General features: G+C 45.6%; 2 protein-coding genes across 16 annotated transcripts in view; one reads left to right on the top strand and one right to left on the bottom strand.

The window, feature by feature from the left end:
• LOC105491057 (dynein regulatory complex subunit 3) overlaps positions 1–3,359 on the bottom strand; it is a 48,146-nt gene extending 44,787 nt beyond the window's left edge. For 2 of the 11 annotated variants that reach the window (XR_011615440.1, XM_071082436.1), the window contains exons 1-2: positions 2,991–3,359; positions 2,014–2,124 (exon numbers count right to left, since the gene is read on the bottom strand). The gene's annotated coding sequence lies outside the window, so the exon portion shown is untranslated. The other 9 variants (XM_071082440.1, XM_071082439.1, XM_071082437.1 and 6 more) reach the window with 7 other exon arrangements.
• A 188-nt stretch (positions 3,360–3,547) lies between these two features.
• Positions 3,548–19,835, top strand: part of LOC105491061 (target of myb1 like 2 membrane trafficking protein) — a 131,580-nt gene continuing 115,292 nt past the window's right edge. For 2 of the 5 annotated variants that reach the window (XM_011757191.3, XM_011757190.3), the window contains exon 1: positions 3,550–3,708. In XM_011757191.3, the coding sequence (XP_011755493.1) occupies positions 3,657–3,708 (52 nt within the window). In that variant the 5' untranslated portion in view covers positions 3,550–3,656. Of the gene's footprint in view, positions 3,709–19,835 lie in introns of all 5 variants that reach the window. The other 3 variants (XM_011757192.3, XM_011757189.2, XM_011757193.3) reach the window with 3 other exon arrangements.

The following is a 19,835-nucleotide window of genomic DNA, read 5'->3' as shown; positions in this document are numbered from 1 at the left end:
GCTCCCCCCTTTTGTGTAGTGGTTTCCCCTAAGGTTTCCCATAACTTGTCATCAACTTGTCTTTGGGGGAATTTTAATGTGTTATATTTGGCTGATATTTTCTGCAAAGTGTTTGGCTTTTTTTTTTGGCCAGGCGCGGTGGCTCACACCTGTAATCCCAGCACTTTGGGAGGCTGAGGTGGGCGGATTACAAGGTCAGGAGATCAAGACCATCCTGGTCAACATGGTGAAACCCTGACTCCACTAAAAATACAAAAATTAGCTGGGTGTGGTGGCGCATGTCTGTAATCCCAGCTACTCGAGAGGCTGAGGCAGGAGAATCGCTTGAACCAGGGAGTTGGAGGTTGCAGTGAGCCGAGAGCGCACACCACTGCACTCCAGCCTGGCGACAGAGTGCGAGACTCCATCTCTCCATCTAAAAAAAAAAAAAAATAGGTGCTATACTTTGGGAAATGACTCTTAATTTTGATTTGATTTCAAAACTTTAACTCACTTATCCCTCTTACTTCATCAGGGCCTTGGTACCTGTGACAGATCAAGTTTGCTTTCAGTCAAGCCCAGCAACTGCTATGCTAGGAAATGTGGGATTGTTATTACATATGCTATTTTATAAGCACATCAGGGCAGCATTTGGATCCTTACTGTGCATCTTTTAGTAACTCACTTCACCTATCTAAGCCTAGGCTTTCCCATCTGTAAAAGGTGGATAATTCCTCCCTCCTGCATTTGTGTGAGATCACGTATTTAGTCCAAACATGGGTAGTGAGGAACTGCTACATGTTGTGAATAAAACAGATGGATTTTTACCCCTGCTTCAGGCATGAATCAAACAATAATACAGCTATTTAATTACAAACCATGACAATTTGTAGGTGTAGGGAACTATGAAATCGTACATTAAGGGCACCTGGCCTGGCCAAGGAAGACAGGGCTGATTTGAAGGACAAGTAGGAAAGAAGGAGGAGATAACTTTGTGGCAAGGCCCTCGAGGTGGGAGAGAACAGACGTGTTGCCCTTTGGCTGAAGTGATGCAAGGTTGGAGAGGTCTATGGGAGTTCTGTTATTATCCTAGAACCCCTGGAAAGCACCTAGGGCTTAATAAGGGCAGCGACATTAGCTGGTCATGGTGGTGCATGCCTGTAGTCCCAGCTACCTGGGAGGCTGAGGCAAAAGAATCGCTTGAAACCGGGAGGTGGAGGTTGCAGTGAGCCGAGATCATGCCACTGCACTCCAGCCTGGGCAATAAGAGCGAAACTCCATCTCAAAAAATAAAAAAAATAAGGGCAGCAATGTGATCAGATCTTAGTTTTTTTTTTTTTTTTTTTTTTTTTTTTTTTTTGAGACGGAGTCTCGCTCTGTCGCCCAGGCTGGAGTGCAGTGGCCGGATCTCAGCTCACTGCAAGCTCCGCCTCCCGGGTTCGGGCCATTCTCCTGTCTCAGCCTCCTGAGTAGCTGGGACTACAGGCGCCCGCCACCTCGCCCGGCTAGTTTTTTGTATTTTTTAGTAGAGACGGGGTTTCACCGTGTTAGCCAGGATGGTCTCGATCTCCTGACCTAGTGATCCGCCCGTCTCGGCCTCCCAAAGTGCTGGGATTACAGGCTTGAGCCACCGCGCCCGGCCAGATCTTAGTTTTTAAGAACTCACTTTAGCAGCAGTACTGAGAATTGCAAAAGTACTGAGGTGAGAGATGACCAGGGTGTTAGCAAGATGTGAATGGGAGAAATTTCTAGAAACTTAACTTCCATGTAGGGCTAATAATCACCAATATCCAGATAAGAAAACAGAAGCTAGTTAAAAAGGTTAATTAACATGCCCAACTTCATACACTTAGCATACGGCAGAGTCCATTTTCCTAATCATGACTCAACTGTATCCAGGGTACTGGGGACTATGGTTGCCACAGCTCACAATGTTTCTCACAGTTGTCATGGGTTCAGGGCCAAGGCCCAAACAGTCCTCCTCTATGGGGATCTTAGTAGTTTACCACCCAACCTGGGTCCCCTTTGACTTACCTGATGATAGTGTTGTTGAAGACCAGAGAGGTTGGAGCTGTGGAAAGCAGCAGAGTTTTACACAACTGTCAACGAAGTAGCCTCGTCGCAGAGAACAGATCCAGAATTTTCCTGGGAAACGATAACCTGGGGTCAACAGGATCTGAAAACTATAGTCCCTATTGGCCATGAATTGATAAGAAGAAAATTGGGAAAATTGGTTGGGTGAGATGGCTTACACCTGTAATCCCAGCTCTTTGGGAGGCCGAGGTGGGAAGATTGCTTGAGCTCAGGAGTTCAAGATCAGTCCGGGCAACATGGCAAGACCCCGTCTCCATTTTAAAAAATAAATAAATAAATACTGAACAAAAATTGTTTTTAAAAGAATAAAATCAATCACTTACTGAATGCTTACTGTTTGCTCAGTGCACAAACATTATTTAAGTACATGTAAGCTCCGGAGGCCATAAAAAAGGAAATCCTAATGCCCTTATTTCCCAGCTAGGGAATCTGAGGCTCCAGGGAGGGAAAGGAACTTGTCCAAAGTCATACAATGAATTACTGACAGAGACAGATGCAGAACCTGAGTATCCGTATTCACATCCAAAGCAGTTTATACAGTACCAAGATGAAATCATTTGACAGTTATGAGGTCATATATGATGGCTAAATTCTGGGAAAAGTTATCAGTGGACAGGGTACCTCTCTTTTATGAAAGGAGGCTGGAAGACGGAACCCCTTAAAAGTCGATTCTAGCCCTGCTCCCTCGGGAAATGCTCCCTTAGTATTTCTTTTTTATTCAAAAGCTTGATAAGCCCAGGACTAAAGGGTCTTGGCTGTGTCAGCACGACTGTAAAGTGGCTGGGAGAGGACCTACGTGCTCATTTTATGAGAGGGGCCGGGACGGCGTTCTCCGAGAAAAGGGTCACAGGAAAGAGTTAAGTCGGGCGCTGTCTGTCCCTGCGAGTCCTCCCTGAGCCTCAGCTCCCAGGTCTCACCTTCTCAAGCGCTGGGAACTCCGCTGGTTCCACGCAGCTGACGCGTCTCCCGGTTGCTGGGGAACCAAGCGCCGCGACTTGGTTGCTAACGGGAAGTCAGGAGGGAGACATCCTGGGTGAAAGTTGACAGGTCACGTGACCACATCTCCTGGTGGGGAAACACTCCTAACACCAACCAGCCGTAGAGAAAACAAATGTTTCTCCAATCAGCACTTTCTATGGGCGGGGATATTCCTAGATTCACCTCTGTTCCGTCCTGCTATTTGAGTGATTGACTCGTCTTTTGTCCAATAATAGTAAGAATCCTTTAGATTGACCAATATTCTGAGGAATCAAAATGCGCAACTTCCTCTTCGGGGGCGGGCCAGGGGAGGTGCCACCACGGCTGACAGGGACTCCGGTGACCTAGCTCGCTCCTCGGCCCAATCGGACGCTGCGGGGTGGGTGGGGGCTTTGCTGACGGAGGTGTAACGGCCAATCGGAGGCGGGCTTTGTAGGTGTCCCCCAATAGAGACGCGGTAAGGGGGCGGGGCCAAGGTCCCGGCGCTCGGCGTTCCAGAGGGTGGGGAGGGGGCAAGTGTCAGTCAGGACGGGAGTCCGGCGGGTTACCGCTGAGACCTCGGTGGCAGACAGGGGGCCCGGGCCGCTGCGTGTTGTCCACCCAAGATGGAGTTCCTCCTGGGGAACCCGTTCAGCACCCCGGTGGGGCAGTGCCTCGGTAAGGCCGCGTGTGGGGCGGGAGGCTGGGCGACCGCGGCAGCTGATCCGGGTGGTGAGAACCGCGGGCCTCCTCTGGGCGCCGGTGCCACTTCACGAGCGGGCTGGGCCTCCGCCAGGCGCGGGTGCCACCCCACGAGCGGGCTGGGCATCCTGGTCGTCGGGCCTTCACTGGGCGCCGGTGCCACCTCACGGGCGGGCTGGGCCTCTGCTGGGCGCCCGTGCCACCTCACAGGCGGGCTGGGCATCCTGGTCGTCGGGCCTTCGCCGGGCGCCGGTGCAACCTCACGGGCGGACTGAGCCTCCGCCGGGTGCCGGTGCTATCCCACGGGCAGGCAGGGCATCTGTGTCCTGGGGCCTCCTCCCGGGCACTGGTGCCACCTGACAGGCGCCAGTGCCACTCTGCCAGGAGGCACCCCGAGGCCCAACTTGAACTCGGAGATGCCCCAGGCTTTCCTGCCCATCAGGACTCAGCCCTTCCTTTTGCTTCTAGAGGTGGTACCAACTGCTGGTCTGCTTCCCCAATGCCCTTTGGGAGATGCCACTGCATGTGTCTTTATCCAGCCCAGCAAGCTCGCTGCCACTGCCCCAAGGACCTAGTTCTCCCAGACCCTTTGTGGGATGTCACCTTCTTCTCCATCTTTGTCCCTCCTCTTCGGTACCAGCAACCATCAGACTGGGCACCCTCCCAGAAATGCCCCCTGCTCCGGGACTTGCTAATTTGAGCTGCAACTCAGCTGGGCTGTAGGAGGGACTGGGATGGGAGGAGGGGCTCTTGGAGGGTGATTATCTTGGCAGGGGGATGGCATGCCTGCAGTGCCTCCCAGGAAAGAAGGGAGGCTGTGTTATTTAATGATAAGAGCCCTGGTCTGGGAATTATGGAAGCCCAGACTCTAGCAGTGGTTTTGCCAGTGACTTCGTATGATCTTGTGCCCTTTCTGATTTGAAGTTCCCCTGTCAAAGTGTTTGGAGATGAGATGTGGTAGGTCCCTTAAACTTCTCAAGTTTTGATGTTCTTTGTAGTACTCTGCACTTTGACTGTTGCTCCCTCCCCTACCTCATATTATATTTACCAAAGCTGAAATCTTTTGTTGGCAATGTAGAGAGAATGTTATTCAGGATTATCTGTTAATCCTACAGAGGGGATGTGGACACCTGGGGACACCAGAGATGGCCAGAATCCTGGATAAGGAAAGCCCAAAGTGTAGGTAAAGGAATACTGAAATGGCCACCATATGGGACTTCCTTAATAAAAAAGCAACTTGCCTTTTCACCCAAGGCAGTGGCTTATGCCACTTGATCAGTCAAGAATGCTGATTAATTTGTTTGAAAACTGGGTTCCTCCTGGTTGGTTGAAGGACTGGTAAAACATCTTTTATGAGCCAGGATCTTTGGTGTTCTTATGGGCCTGATTTTGGCAGTAGTGATTTGTTTATTTTCTGCTTTGCTTATGAAATTCTAGCTTACTTTCCAGCCTTTAGTGGGTCCTGGGAACTTATTGAGGTCTCTCCTGTTAGCTAATTAGCATTTAGGAGCCTTTCTTTACTTTCTGGCATAGTATCTTTTTTAATGCATGATGGACCCCAAAAGAGTGTTTTCCCACCTTTTTGACATTTTGTCCCTTGCTGCCCACTGGAGAGTCTCTGAATTTTCACTTCCTAACTTCTTCCTCGTGGCCTTTCTCACTCTCTTCAGGTTCTCTTGCGTGGCAGCCACACTCCAAAAACTAATTTCCAGCCAGTTAATGGAGGGAGCCAGAACACTTGGGGGAATTATTTTCTCTTCTGTCCTCTTTAAAATAGGAAGCTCTACACCTTTAAAATGACAAGGTCGTAGATGAGGGGTAGAAGTTAAAGGGGATTTAAAATACAAGTATGACCAGGCACGGTGGCTCATGCCTGTAATCTCAGCACTTTGGGAGGCCAAGGCGGGCGGATCATGAGGTCAGGAGATCGAGACCATTCTGGTGTAATACAGTGAAACCCTATCTCTACTAAAAATACAAAAAAAAAAAAAAAAAAAAAAATTAGCCAGGCGTGGTGGCATGCACCTGTAGTCCCAGCTACTCAGGAGGCTGAGGCAGGAGAATTGCTTGAACCTGGGAGGCAGAGGTTGCAGTGAGCTGAGATTGTGCCACTGCACTCCAGCCTGGGCAACAGAGTGAGACTCCATCTCAAAAAAGCAAACAACAACAACAAAAAAAAACAAAAACAAATATAAGGGATGTAGGGATATATAGCAAGTGGAAAGAGCGTGTTATTTCTGTTAGGAAGACCTGAGTTGAATTTTGACCTGGCCCATTTCTTGGCTGTGTGACCCCAGAAGATTGTGTTGCCTTTCTGAGGTTTAGTTTGTCAGTCTTCTGAGAGAGAGAGAGAGAGAGAGAGAGAGATTCATATTCACAGAGTGATGTAGTTTAAATGAGATAATGTATGAAAACACTTAGCATAGTATCTGGAACATAGTAGAAGCTCAGTAAATTGAAACTGTCACTGTTAATAACAGGATACTTAAGTTAGGGTTGAATTTTCTATCCGGAGAGGGTGTGTGAAACAGCTGGCCCTTCTGTGACCTGTGAATGACAATACCCTACCAGGCCCCAGGGTTCACCATTGCTCATAAGATGCTTGACTGTAAAGATGATGATGGCTCCCCATTGCCAGGTAGCCAATAGGTCATTTCAGTTCAGGTAAATGATTAATGGACAGAATGAGGTTCTAATGTATATTCTGTACTGTTGTGACAAAGTGTCTTTCGTGATATTTAGTGTTGTTGATATTCTTTTAAAAGAACGTGCGAGGGTGGGGGGTTGGTGGGAGGGAGGGGGAATACAGAAATAAAATAACAACGACAAAGCTAATGATTAAAAACAGCAGCTGTAGGCTGGTTGTGGTGGCTCATGCCTGTAATCCCAGCACTTTGAGAGGCCAAGGTGGTGGATCACTCGCGGTCAGGAGTTTGAGACCAACCTGGCCAATATGGTGAAACCCTGTCTCCACTAGTAATATAAAAATGAGCCGGGCATGGTGGTAGGTGCCTGTAATCCTAGCTATTCAGGAGGCTGAGGCAGGAGAATCGCTTGAACCTGGGAGGCAGAGGTTGCAATGAGCCAAGATTGCGCCACTGCGCTCCAGCCTGGGTGACAGAGTGAGACTCTGTCTCCAAAAGAAAAAAAAAAAAAAAGATCTGGTCCGTCTCTGATCACTGTCCTCAATGGATTTACGGTTTCAGGAGAGAAGGCGGAGATGCATGAAACTATGAGTGGAGTAGACTGTAAGTGCCGAAGGAGTCAGAAAGAATTCAGAAGAGTCTGGGGTGACAGCGACTGGCTTCTTTGAATCTCAGGGCTGTTCATAAAGGATGGGTAGGAACTCCGCATGCAGAAAACAAGATCACTGGGCCTAGGGACAGCTGAATGAGGCAGGGAGTGGGGCACGGGCACGTCTGTGAGCCCCAGTCTGAATGGAGCAGAGGTGGCTGTGGGGAGTGGTGGCAAGTAGGGTTTGGCCACAGGATGAAGTCCTGCTCTGGATGGATGGCATCAAAGACTACATTCTTTTTTTTTTTTTTTTGACACTGAGTCTCGTTCTGTCACCCAGGCTGGAGTGCACTGGCGTGATCTTGGCTCACTGCAAGCTCTGCCTTCCGGGTTCTGGCGATTCTCCTCCCTCAGCTTCCCAAGTAGCTGGGACTACAGGCGCCCGCTACCACACCCGGCTAATTTTTTTGTATTTTTAGTAGAGATGGGGTTTCACCGTGTTAGCCAGGATGGTCTCGATCTCCTGACCCGTGATTCGCCCACCTTGGCCTCCCAAAGTGCTGGATTACAGGCATGAACCACCACACCCAGCCTTTTTTTTGTTTTTTATTTTTTTGAGATGGAGTTTCACTGTGTCACCCAGGCTGGAGAGCAGTGGCATGATCTGGGCTCACTGCAACCTCCACCCCCCAGGTTCAAGCGATTCTCCTGTCTCAGCCTCCCGAGTAGCTGGGATTACTGCCTCACCAGGTGGTTTTGTATTTTTAGTAGCGATGGGGTTTCGCTACCTTGGCCAGGCTGGTCTTGAACTCCTGACCTCGTGATCCACCTGCCTCAGCCTCCCAAAGTGCTAGGGTTATAGGAGTGAGCCACTGCGCCTGGCCCAAATACTACGTTCTTTAACTGACTTCAACTTTTAGTCTCTTTGGACCTAATTTTCCCTGCCTATAAAAAAATACTTCTCAACAGCTGCATGGGGATTACACCTAAATGATTTTGTCTGTTCGCTTCAGTAGGCAGTTATGAGTGCCTGTGGGGGGCCAGGCCTGCGCCAGGCTTTGGGGATACAAATATTAACAAGCTGCTTTTAGGGAGCCTTCAGTAGAGGCAACGTGCTCACAAAAGGTGTCCTGGGTCTGAGTGGTTGGTGGAGTAATTCTTACTCTGTCTTGTGCATGGGCCTCACGCGAACATTCTAACCTGGTACGATTTAGTAGAACACATAACGTGTTCATCTCAAGCTAGCAGCTAAGACCACAGTCTGACATAGTTAACTGTGCATTTCTTGCATCCATCCTACCCTTTATTCTGGAAGGTAGTTCCTGAGTAGAAAGCATGGTTTAGAGCGAGAGTAAGCCGGAGAGGTGCAGTGGCTCACGGCTGTAATCCCAGCACTTTGGGAGGCCGAGGCGGGTGGATCACCTGAGGTTAGGAGTTCAAGACCAGCCTGGCTAACATGGCAAAACCCCGTCTCTACTAAAAATACAAAAATTAGCTGGGCATGGTGGCGCGTGCCTGTAATCCCAGCTACTTGGGAGGCTGAGGTGGAAGAATCCCTTGAACCCGGGACACGGAGGTTGCAGTGAGCCAAGATAGCGCCATTTGCACTCCAGCCTGGGCGACAGAGTGAGACTCCGTCCCAAAAAAGAAAAAAAAAGAGACGGAGCGAGACAGAGAGAGAGAAAAAGCCTAGCCATGGTGTGAGAGGCTAAGAAGTGTGGAGGAAGAAAGAGTACTTACTTGTATTTCTTAATTTTCCGTTCTGCAACAAACTTCAAAATGTTAACTGTCTTAATCTCAGCCTTGCACAACTGCTTGGAATTGGATGACAGCTTGGAGTTGAATGTCATACATGGGGGTTCCCCAAGTCAGGTCCATTGTGTCTGCAGCAGTTTGCAGTTTTCCTTGTGTTGGCTAGAAAAAGTTTTCAGAAAATCCTTTTCCAAGAGTGAAGTTTAGATTCAAAGATCAGTGAGTAGTTAGTTAATTCTGATGAGAATATTAGGGGTGGTGGGCATGTATTGTCTTCGTTGTTCTACTTTAATAAACAGGCAAGAAGCAGATATTCTGTTGCAGTTTGTTTGTAGACTGAGCGGTTGTTGGACATAAACTACTTCATAATATCCTGTGAATGGTAGACATTTAACCTGGCTGTTTGTGCCGAGAATAATTAGTTGTCCCTCAGATTGCTATGTGTATTAGGGTTCTCTGGAGGGACACAATTAATAGGATAGATGTATGTATTTAGTGGAGTTTATTAAGGAGTATTGACTCACACAGTCACAAGATGAGGTCCCACAGTAGGCCGTCTGAAAGCTGAGAAACAAGGATGCCAGTCTGAGTCCCAAAGCTGAAGCACTTGGAGTCTGATGTTCAAGGGCAGGAATTTGCAAAGCCCTTTTGCTTCAGTCATTTTATTTAGTGTTCACAACCTTGTGAGATACACAGGAAGAGAACTGGAAGGAATTTATAATTCTTAAGTACCAACTATATGCAAACTCTGTACATAGAATCTCATTTAACCCTCACAACATTTAACTATTTGGGTGTTATCATCCCTGTATCACATAAGGAAATCGAGGCTCTGAGAAGTTAAGAGACTTGTGCAAGGTCAATGCCAGAGTGAAGCCTAGAATGTAGATCCAGTGCTTATTCTGTGCTGCCATTTATGTTACTTTCGGAGCTCATGATTCAGCCACAAGGGAATCACCTGGAGGGCCTGTTAAAAGTGGATCCCACAGTCAGAGTTTCTGTTTCAGTAGGTTTGGGGTGGGAACTAACATTCTACATTTCTATCAGGTTCTCTAGTGATGCTGATGCTACTGGACTTCGAGAACTGTTGTTCTTGATTTAAAGTTCTGTTTCTTTAATCTTTTCTTTATCGTTCTTCAAACATTAAATGTGGGTTTTCTTGTGGACAGGCTAAAAGAGTGATTATTTAGAATTCATTCATTTATTCATTCAGTGGCACTGTACTATCTGTGTATAGCAAGCTAAGAATTTCCCAGTGTGTAGGTATCTAAATTAAATAAGATAGAAAGTAGTTGCAAGATTGGATAGATAAATGCAGTAAGGAAATGTAGGAGGGGAGGGGTGACCTCAGCTAGTAATAATAATGGCTAAAGATTTTTGGTATTTTTTTTGTTGTTGTTGTTTGTTTGTTTCCAGATGGGAGTCTTGCTCTGTTGACCAGGGTGGAGTGCAATGGCACGATCTTGGCTCACTGCAACCTCCGCCTCCTGGGTTTAAGGGATTCTCCTGCCTCAGCCTCCCAAGTTGCTGGGATTACAGGCACCCACCACCACGACCGGCTAATTTTTGTATTATTGGTAGAGATGGGGTTTCACCATGTTGACCAGGTTGGTCTCAAACTCCTGACCTCAGGTGATCCGCTCACCTTGGCCACCCAAAGTGCTGGGATTACAGGTGTGAGCCACCATGCCCGGCCCCGTTTTTGGGGTTTTTAAAACAGTTTAATGTTGTATTCCTATGTACCAAAGCCTGAAGTAGGCACTTTATACATCTTGCAGTCATTCGATCCTCACAACAGTGCTGTGAGGAAGGTACTGTTGTTATCTCCATTTTCACATGGGGACATGAAGACAATGAGAAGGTATGGCACCTGCCTAAGGTCACACAGCTAGCAGTGAGGAAGCTACAGTCTGAAAGCAGCGTTCTGGCTCCAGAGCTGGTATCCTGTCACGCTGTGCTGCCCTCAGCAAGAGTAAAGTGAGGAGGAACACTGTAGGAGGCCAGGAGGAACTCAGGAAAACTCTGAGGAGGTGGTGTCTGCTGAGCAGGGCTTTGATGAATGGATAGGATTTGGTTTGTGTAGAAATGGAAAAGGATGTTTGGTTTCTTGGCAGAGACAACTTGAGCAAATGCTGGATGTTAAGGGGTAGGCGGGGTGATGGAATTTATTCTATTTGCCTAGCAAAGGAGAGTGATAGGAGGTGAGACTGGGAAGGGAGGATAAGGCCTGATTGTGTGGAGGGCTTGCTTCATATGTCGGCTAAGCAGTTTGAACTTTTTTTTAGAGGTACTGGGGAGACATGAAAGACTTCTAGGGAGGGGAATAGCATGGAAGCATGAATATCATTACAGAGATAGGGAGATTTCTCCTTAGCAGTCACCAGAGGATCATTCTCTCTACCATCAAAGCCCTCTTCTGTACAGAATTGGGGAGGGAAGGTGGGGGAAGGAGGGGGAAAGTCAGCTGTGGTCAGTGCTGCTTCCTCTGAGGTCAAGGGTAGGGACACTGTCTATAAAGCCCCCTCAGAAACAGAAAGGTGCCAAGGCAGGTTGATGGAGCACTGGCAATAAGTCTAGAGCATTTGTCCTTAATTGCCTAGACAGGTCTTAAAACCCCTGACATCGAAAGTCACATGGGACATCAGCCTGCTCCTCCTCCTGCTCTGTTTATTGTATACAAGGACAGGAGCTAACACATTCCCAGGGCTTTTCTAGAGTTATGCCACTGCTTAGGAGTGGGCTATCAGAATATCTAAAATTCTCATATAATTGTGTGTTTTTTTGTTTTGTTTTGTTTTGTTTTGTTTTTGAGTCAGAGTCTTGCTTTGTCACCCAGGCTGGAATGCAATGACATGATTGTAGTTACAGCCTCAACCTCCTGGGCTCAAGTGATCCTCCTACTTCAGCCTCCCAAAGTGCTGGGATTATGGGTTTCAGCCACTGTGCCCAGCCTTTAATTGTGTTTTTTATAAAATGATGTATAACCAGATAGAAAATATGAAAGATATAGAAAAAATACAAAGGAGAAAAAAATCTCCACAATGTGCATCCTTAGAAATTTGTTGAGATGCTTATTTCACATAATGGAATACTTTTGTATTTCCCTCTTCATCTTCTCATGCCTTAAAGAGGCAACACTGTAGAACCACTTTTAGCATATTTCTGTATAATCTACATTTATTTATTTATTTATTTATTTACTTGGGATATTAGGAAAGGAAAACGGTGTAAATACATTGCCCAGAGGAGCATCAGTTAAGGTTGTTGCTCTTGAGCTAGCAGGTAAATCACCCAGAAATGTTGAGCTAACCTAGTAGTCTGAAAAGATATAAATAACATTCAGACTTTTTCTGCTGACCCAGCTTGTTGTAGTTAAAAGAGGCGACTTTTAAAACCAGTCTCAGACTTGGTTACATATGTTATTGCTCCCTCCAGTCTTCCTGATGTAGGAGATTATCTGCTTTTCTCCATTCAGTCATCAAGCCTGATGCCCATCAGTCCTCACCTCTTCCTACAGGCAGCCTTCCTAGACCACCCTGTTTATGATGATGAATCTCTTCTCTGAGCTCACAGTGCTTGCTATCCATATCATTCATTTGGTTCTTCCCTTATCTATAAAATAGAAAATATTACTTCTCCTCCAGGTTTTTGTGACGATTAAATGAGATAATGTGCTTGAAATCCCTAGCACAGTGTCGTACAGTCAGCTAATGTATTTAGACTTCTTGATTCCCTCCCTCCACTGTTACTGTTGTTATTTATCTTGTGTTATTTATCACGTGTTTATTGCCATACCTTCTGAATAAGGCTGGAGCCTCCTCTACTTTCCGGTTCCTTGTAACCTTCACAGCACATGGTAGAGTATATTCTGCATAGTTGTTCACTCCATAGGTTTATTTCTGTCACTGGTATTTAGCATCTTTCAAAGCTAACATTACTAGCCATCATTTCCTGGCCCTCACCATGTGCCAGGCACCTTGCTGAGTGCTGTGCATACTTAACTCATTAAAAATGTTTTTCTCGGCCGGGCGCGGTGGCTCAGGCCTGTAATCCCAGCACTTTGGGAGGCCGAGACGGGCGGATCATGAGGTCAGGAGATCGAGACCATCCTGGCTAACACAGTGAAACCCCGTCTCTACTAAAAAATACAAAAAACTAGCCGGGCGAGGTGGCGGGCGCCTGTAGTTCCAGCTACTCGGGAGGCTGAGGCAGGAAAATGGCATAAACCCGGGAGGCGGAGCTTGCAGTGAGTTGAGATCAGGCCACTGCACTCCAGCCTGGGCGACAGAGCGAGACTCCGTCTCAAAAAAAAATAAAAATAAGAATAAATAAATAAATAAAATTTTTTTCTCTGGAAACACTGTTAAGTGAGTGACATCTTCATCTTACAGGTGAAGAAATAGAGACTTACAGGGGTTCAGAAACTTGTCCAAGGTTTCCTGGCTCAAGTAGGCGGAGCTGTCCTCTCCAGCTGGGGGCTCTAGCTCCAGCGTTTTTGTTTGTTCGTGTTTCCTTTTAGACATCAAGCATGGTCTGTTTCCATTTGGACAAGAAGGAGCCTAAACTGATTTCAAATGGGAATTCCAGAAAGATAGCATAGTTCCGCCAGTGGAACTCTGCTAGTTCCGCAATGTGGACTCCCATTGCTCTCTCTTTGTTCTCTTCCAGCACTTAGCACTCTTTGTTCTAGATTGGAGTCAGTCCCATCTTTGCTTCTCGATGTGACTGCTTTTGTATGAGTCCAGCAACTGCTAAAACTCAGTTTCCCAATCTGTAAACTGTGGTGGTTAAGGGAGTACAAGAATACTTGCACCATCACACCTTACAGGGGTCAAGTGAGTATGTAAAAGCAAAATGTGTTATGTTATATACATCATTTAGACTAAACGTTCCATGAGGGCACCTGTTTCTATTTATTCTTAAAAAAAAAAAAAAACTGTGATAAAATACATATAACAAAATTTACTTTTTTTTTTTTTTTTCAGATGGAGTCTCACTCTGTTGCCCAGGCTGGAGTGCAGTGGTGCGATCTCGGCTCACTGCAACCTCCGCCTCCCAGGTTCAAGCTATTCTCCTGCCTCAGCCTCCCGAGTATCTGGGACTACAGGTGTGCACCACCACACCCAGCTAGTTTTTTTGCAATGTTTGTAGAGATGGGGTTTCACCATGTTGGCCAGGTTGGTCTCGATCTCTTGACCTTGTGATCCACCCACCTTGGCCTCCCAAAGTGCTGGGATTATAGGCGTGAGCCATTGCACCAGGCCCAAAATTTACAATTTTAACTGGTTTTAAGTGTGCATTTCAATGGCATTAAATATATTGACATTGGGCCAGTTGCGGTGACTCACGCCTGTAATCCTGACACTTTGGGAGGCCGAGGTGGGTGGATTGCCTGAGCTCAGGAGTCGAGACCAGCCTGTGCAACACTGGTGAAACTCTGTCTCTACTAAAATACAAAAAAATTAGCCAGGCATGGCGGTGTGCACCTGTAGTCCCAGCTACTCGGGAGGCCGAGGCAGGAGAATTGCTAGAGGTGGAAGTTGCAGTGAGCTGAGATCATGTCACTGCACTCCAGCCTGGGTGACACAGCGAGACTCTGTCCCTAAAAAAAGAAAAAAAAAAAAAATATATATATATATATATATATGTATATTCACATTGTTGTGCAACCATCACCCCTAACCATCTCTACAACTCTTCTTGTCTTGCAAAAGTGAAACAGTATCTCCCCGTTCCCTCCTCCCAGCAGCCTCTGGCAACTACCATTTTATTTTGTCACTCTGAATTTGACTACTCTAAGAACCTCATATAAGTGGAATCATATAATGTTTATTATGAAACCTCATATAAGTGGAATCATAAAGTATTTATCCTTTCGTGACTGACTTCACTTGCATAATGTCTTCAAGTTTCATCTCCGTTGGAGCATGTCAAAGTTTCCTTCCTCGTTAAGGCTGTATAATATTCTGTTGTGTGTTTATACCACATTGTGTTTATTCATTCTTCCATTGATGGTCACCTGAGTTGCTTCCACTTTTTGACTATTGTAAATAATGCTGCTGTGAACATGAGTGTACAAATAGCTATTCATGTCTCTGTTTTCAATTTTTTTTTAATAGACAGGGTCTCCCTTTGTCACCCAGGCTAGAATACAGTGGCATGATCATCGCTCACTACAGCTTCAAACTTCTGAACTCAAGCAATCCTCCCGCCTTAGCCTCCTCAGTAGCTAGGACTATAGGCATGCACCATCATGCCTAGTTAATTAAAAAAAAAAAAAAAAAAAATTCTTTTTTTTGTAGAGACAGGGCCTCCCCATGTATCCCAGACTAGTCTTAACCTCCAGGACTTCTCAGACTCAGGTGATCTCCCATCTTGGCCAAAGTGTTGGGATTATAGGACGTGAACCTCTGCACTTGGTTCATTTTTTTTCTTTATAGCAGCCATCCTAATGGGTATGAATTGGTATCTCATTGTGGTTTTGATTTGCATTTTCTTCATGATTAGTGATATTGAGCATCTTTTCATGTGCTTATTGGCCATTTGCATATCTTCTTTGGAGAAATGTCTGATCAAATCCTTTGCCTAGTTTTTAATTGGGTTTTGTTGTTGTTTGGTTTTAGGAGTTCTCTGTATATTCTGGATATTAATCTCTTATCAGATATGTGATTAACAAATATTTTCTCCCATTCTGTGGGTTGCCTTTTATATTCTGTTGATAGTGTCCTTTAATGCACAGAAGTTTTAAGTCCAGTTTCTCTGGTTTTTTCTTTTGTTGCTTGTACCTTCTGTGTCATGCCCTTATCTTTCAGTAGAATCTAACACAATGCCTTGAAGATAAGGATGGTGCTATTAGTAGCAGTCAGACTGTCTCTCCTCACTAGGTACTGGGTTATGTAGTTTACATGCATTCTTTTCTTTAATTCCCACAACAATTCTGTAAGGCAGGTATTATCACTCTTTTTTTTTTTTTTTTTTTTTTTTTTTTTTGAGACAGGGTCTCACTGTGTCACCCAGGCCTGTCAGTCATATTTTAAAACACTAGAAAACTAAGGCTTAGAAGTGAAATACCGGCTGGGCTCGATGTCTCATGCCTATAATCCTAGTGTTCTGGGCAGCCAAGATGGGAGGATCGCTTGAGCTCAGGAGTTTGAGACCAGTCTGGGCAACATGGCAAAACTCCGTCCCTACAAAAATTACAAAAATTAGCTGGGCATGGTAGTGTGTACCTGTAGTCCCAGCTACTTGGAAAGCTGAGGTGGGAGGATGGCATGAGCCCAGGCGGCAGAGGTTGCTGTGAGCTGAGTTTGTGCCACTACACTGCAGTTTGGGTGACAGAGCCAGATCCTGTCTCAAAACAAAAAAAAAGTCAAGTACCCTCCTCAAGATCTGTGTAGTATCAGTGGCGGAGCAGGGATTTCAACCCAGGTCTGTGGGCAGCAGAGCCGGTGCTCTTAACCACTAAACCAGAGAGCTTAGTATTGTCTGTGGGATTGAGTGAATGAATGCCTGAATGAAATTGGTAGCTGAAAAATCTAGTCATAGTTGTCTTAAATCCAGACCTTCGCTAGTATTGTAAATTATGTACTCCGTTTCAGTTCTCTTGTAACTCAGTGACCAAGTGTCCTCTTCATACCAGCAAGTTTTCTGAGAATTTCCTCAAAGGATATGCTTTCTTACATCCTCGCTGAGGCACTTCTTAGTAATGGAAGACCTGTGTATTCTACTTTTTCTTTGGATTTGCTTTAGAACTACAGTGTTGGATGGAGGAAAAGAGGGAATTTAAACAGATGCTAAGTTGTCTAACTGACCAACTTGCTTTTAAGACATTACCAGCTGCTCTTTTAATCATTTATGAAGCATAAGCCTTGTAGTCTGGGAGGCACGTCAAAAATTCTGCTTCGGGTTTTGGTTTAAAATTGAGTGTAACAGAGAGAGACTGAGTCTTTCATCTCAGAGAACTGGGCTGTCTTTGAGAGCTGGGGACAAGAACTGGGTCCTGTAATAGGACACTGTGGAGGTTTTTTTGCTGCTTCTCAAAGGAGAAATCACACAGATTTCTGGCACGTCATTAGTCGAAATAGGAAATGAGGCCTGAGAAATGATATTGCTTGGGGTTTGAAAGCTGAATTTGCTAGTGGCTTCCAGAGAGTGAGAGTCTCCTATGCTAACTGTGGAAATTCTTAAACCAGCAATTCAAAGAATCAGAAGACTCTAGTTGGAAGGGTCTTAGTGGTATTTGGTCCAACCTTCTCATTTTTAGAGGTGTGGAAACAAGCCCAGGGAGGGTGTCTGTGATGTATGACATTTCTGACAGCAAATGTGCAGGGGTTTTTTTTGGTTTTTGTTTTTGTTTTTTTCTGATATCAACTGGATGTCCTACAACTGAATTCAGTTCTGACACCAACTACCTGGAGCTGGTGCGGACCCCAGAGGTTAAGGGCTCAGTCCCACAAGACTGCCCCCACTTCACATGCCAGTCACAAGTTCCTGGTTACCATCTGTACTTGCCATGACCGGCTATAAATTGGGGATTCCCATAATGCATTCCCTGTGTTTGATCATATGCTTGAATGGCTCACAAAACTCAGGAGAACACTTTACTTATATTTTCGAGACAAAGGATACAACTCAGGAACAGCCAAATGGAAGAGATTCATTGGGCAAGGTGTGGGGAAGGGGCAGAGAACTTCTGTGCCAGCCTCCCAGCACCTTTATGTGTTCCACCTGGAAGTTCTTTGAACCCCATTGTTTAGGGGTTTTAATGGAGGTTTCATTATATGGGAATGAGTGATTAAATCTGGCCATTGGTAAATAACTCAACCTCCAGTCCCTCTTTAACTCAACCTTCAGTCCCTCTCCCCTCTCCAGAGGTAAGGTGGGATGGGGGTACGGCTAAAAGTTCCAACACTGAAATGTACCTTGGTCTTTCTGGCCAGGGAGCCCCAGCCCCTAGGAATCTCATTAGCATACAAAAGACACTTATCTCTCAGGAGATTCCAGAGGTTTTGGGTGAGGTGTGCCAAGAACCTGGACAAAGACCAAATATATATTTCTTATTGTAGGAGACTTACCAAGGTTCCACAGTGAGTCAGTTTTATGACTCTTACATGTCTCCCTACTTAGCTCACAGCCTCTTGCCAGTCATTTAGATATTTGTATATGGGCAGGGAGGGTAAGCATGGAGTAATAAGTCTGTCATTTTAATGGAGTGGAAATTTTCAACTCAGTCTCATGAGGGTAAATACATTTTACTGTTTGAAAGTTAATCTCCTGATTTAGACTGGGCTTGGTCAGGGATACTATTTAGCTCTAGATTTGCTGGTTTAAATGAAATTAGTTCATAAAATCACCGATGGTCTTCTGTTTTATCTATTTTTTCTGGCACTGGTCCAGACCAGAGAAACCAATCCCAGGCTAGAACTGGGAAAGTCTGGGACTGTTCACTGCTCTACTGCTGATTTGCTGTGAGACTTTGGGTGGGACATGTCCTGTTGGTTTACTCATTTGAAGAGTTTGTTTGTTCGTTCGTTTGTTTTGAAGAACAGGATTTGAACAAGCTTTCCAAGTTCATTTCAGACCTAAAGCTTAAGGCCCAAATCAAAATGACTTTTAGTTTTTCTTTTTCTTTTTTTTTGAGACGGAATCTTGCTCTGTCTCCCAGGCTGGAGTGCAGTGACACGATCTTGGCTCACTGCAAGCTCCGCCTCCTGGGTTCATGCCATTCTCCTGCCTCAGCCTCCCGAGTATCTGGGACCACAGGCACCTGCCACCACTCCCGGCTAATTTTTTGTATTTTTAGTAGAGACGGGATTTCACCGTGTTGGCCAGGATGGTCTCAATCTCCTGACCTTGTGATCCAACCACCTCGGCCTCCCAAAGTGCTGGGATTACAGGCATGAGCCACCGCAGCCAGCCTAGTTTTTCTTAAGACTTACAGCTTTCCATAGGAGACTGTACATACCTATGAATCGTGTGTGTGTGTGTGTGTGTGTGTGTAGCCTGTGATACATGTGTAAGTACATACACACATGTAAATACATGCACACAGGTAAGTATATACATATAATACATATTTTATATAAATTATACTTTATATATAATATATTTTGTGTAAATATATATATATATTTGCCTTCTAACAATTTTCATTGAGGTAGTTTACTTGTAGTAAAATGCATACATCTTGTTAGAGTTTTGACACATACATACATGTTGTCACCTTACCCCATGAAGATACACACTGTCAACCTCACCCCAGAAAGCTCCCTGAGGTACCTTCCCAGTTAATCCTCTCCTCCAACATACTGCAGAGGGAACCACTGATCTTTTATCTGTTCTAGAAGTTCATGAGTGGAGTCATACAGTATATGCTCTTTTGTGTTGAATCCCAGTGATATTTTGAAGAGAATCATACGTATTGTTTTCTCTACCTGCCATTTTGAAAAGTTGTATAAGGGAGTGGTGGATCATGCCTATAATCCCAGCACTTTGGGAGGCTGAGGCAAGAGGATTGCTTGAACCCAGGAGTTGGAGACTGCAGTGAGCTGTGATTGTGCCACTGTACTCTAGCCTGGGTGACAGAGCAAGACTCCATCTCTTAAAGAACAACAAAAAAGAGGCCAGGCATGGTGGCTCATGCCTGTAATCCCAGCACTTTGGGAGGCCGAGGCGGGAAGATCACAAGGTCAGGAGATCAAGACCATCCTGGCCAATATGGTGAAACTCCGTTTCTACTAAAAATACAAAAAATTTAGCTGGGCATGGTGGCGCGTGCCTGTAATCCCGGCTACTTGAGAGGCTGAGGCAGGAGAATCGCTTGAATCCAGAAGGCAGAGGTTGCGGTGAGCAGAGATCTTGCCACTGCACTCCAACCTGATGACAGAGCAAGACTCCGTCTCAAAAAAAAAAAAGGAAGATTATGTAGCCTGGGGTCCTGCCGTTCCCACTAGCTGCTGTGGTTTGAGAAGTGAGGGCCCTCTGCCAGTGGCTACCATATTGTCTGTTGAATATGATGGAAGAGGTGGAGAGAACAGCTTGATTTCCAGATTCTAGGTTGAGTTTGTTTCTATAATTGTTGGTGTCACAGTCTTCTCACTTGTCAGCTGGGCAAATCA

This window comes from Macaca nemestrina, chromosome 17, assembly GCF_043159975.1.
Source record: "Macaca nemestrina isolate mMacNem1 chromosome 17, mMacNem.hap1, whole genome shotgun sequence".
NCBI classification, from domain to species: Eukaryota; Metazoa; Chordata; class Mammalia; order Primates; family Cercopithecidae; genus Macaca; species Macaca nemestrina.
This window is presented reverse-complemented; position numbering and strand designations above follow the sequence as displayed.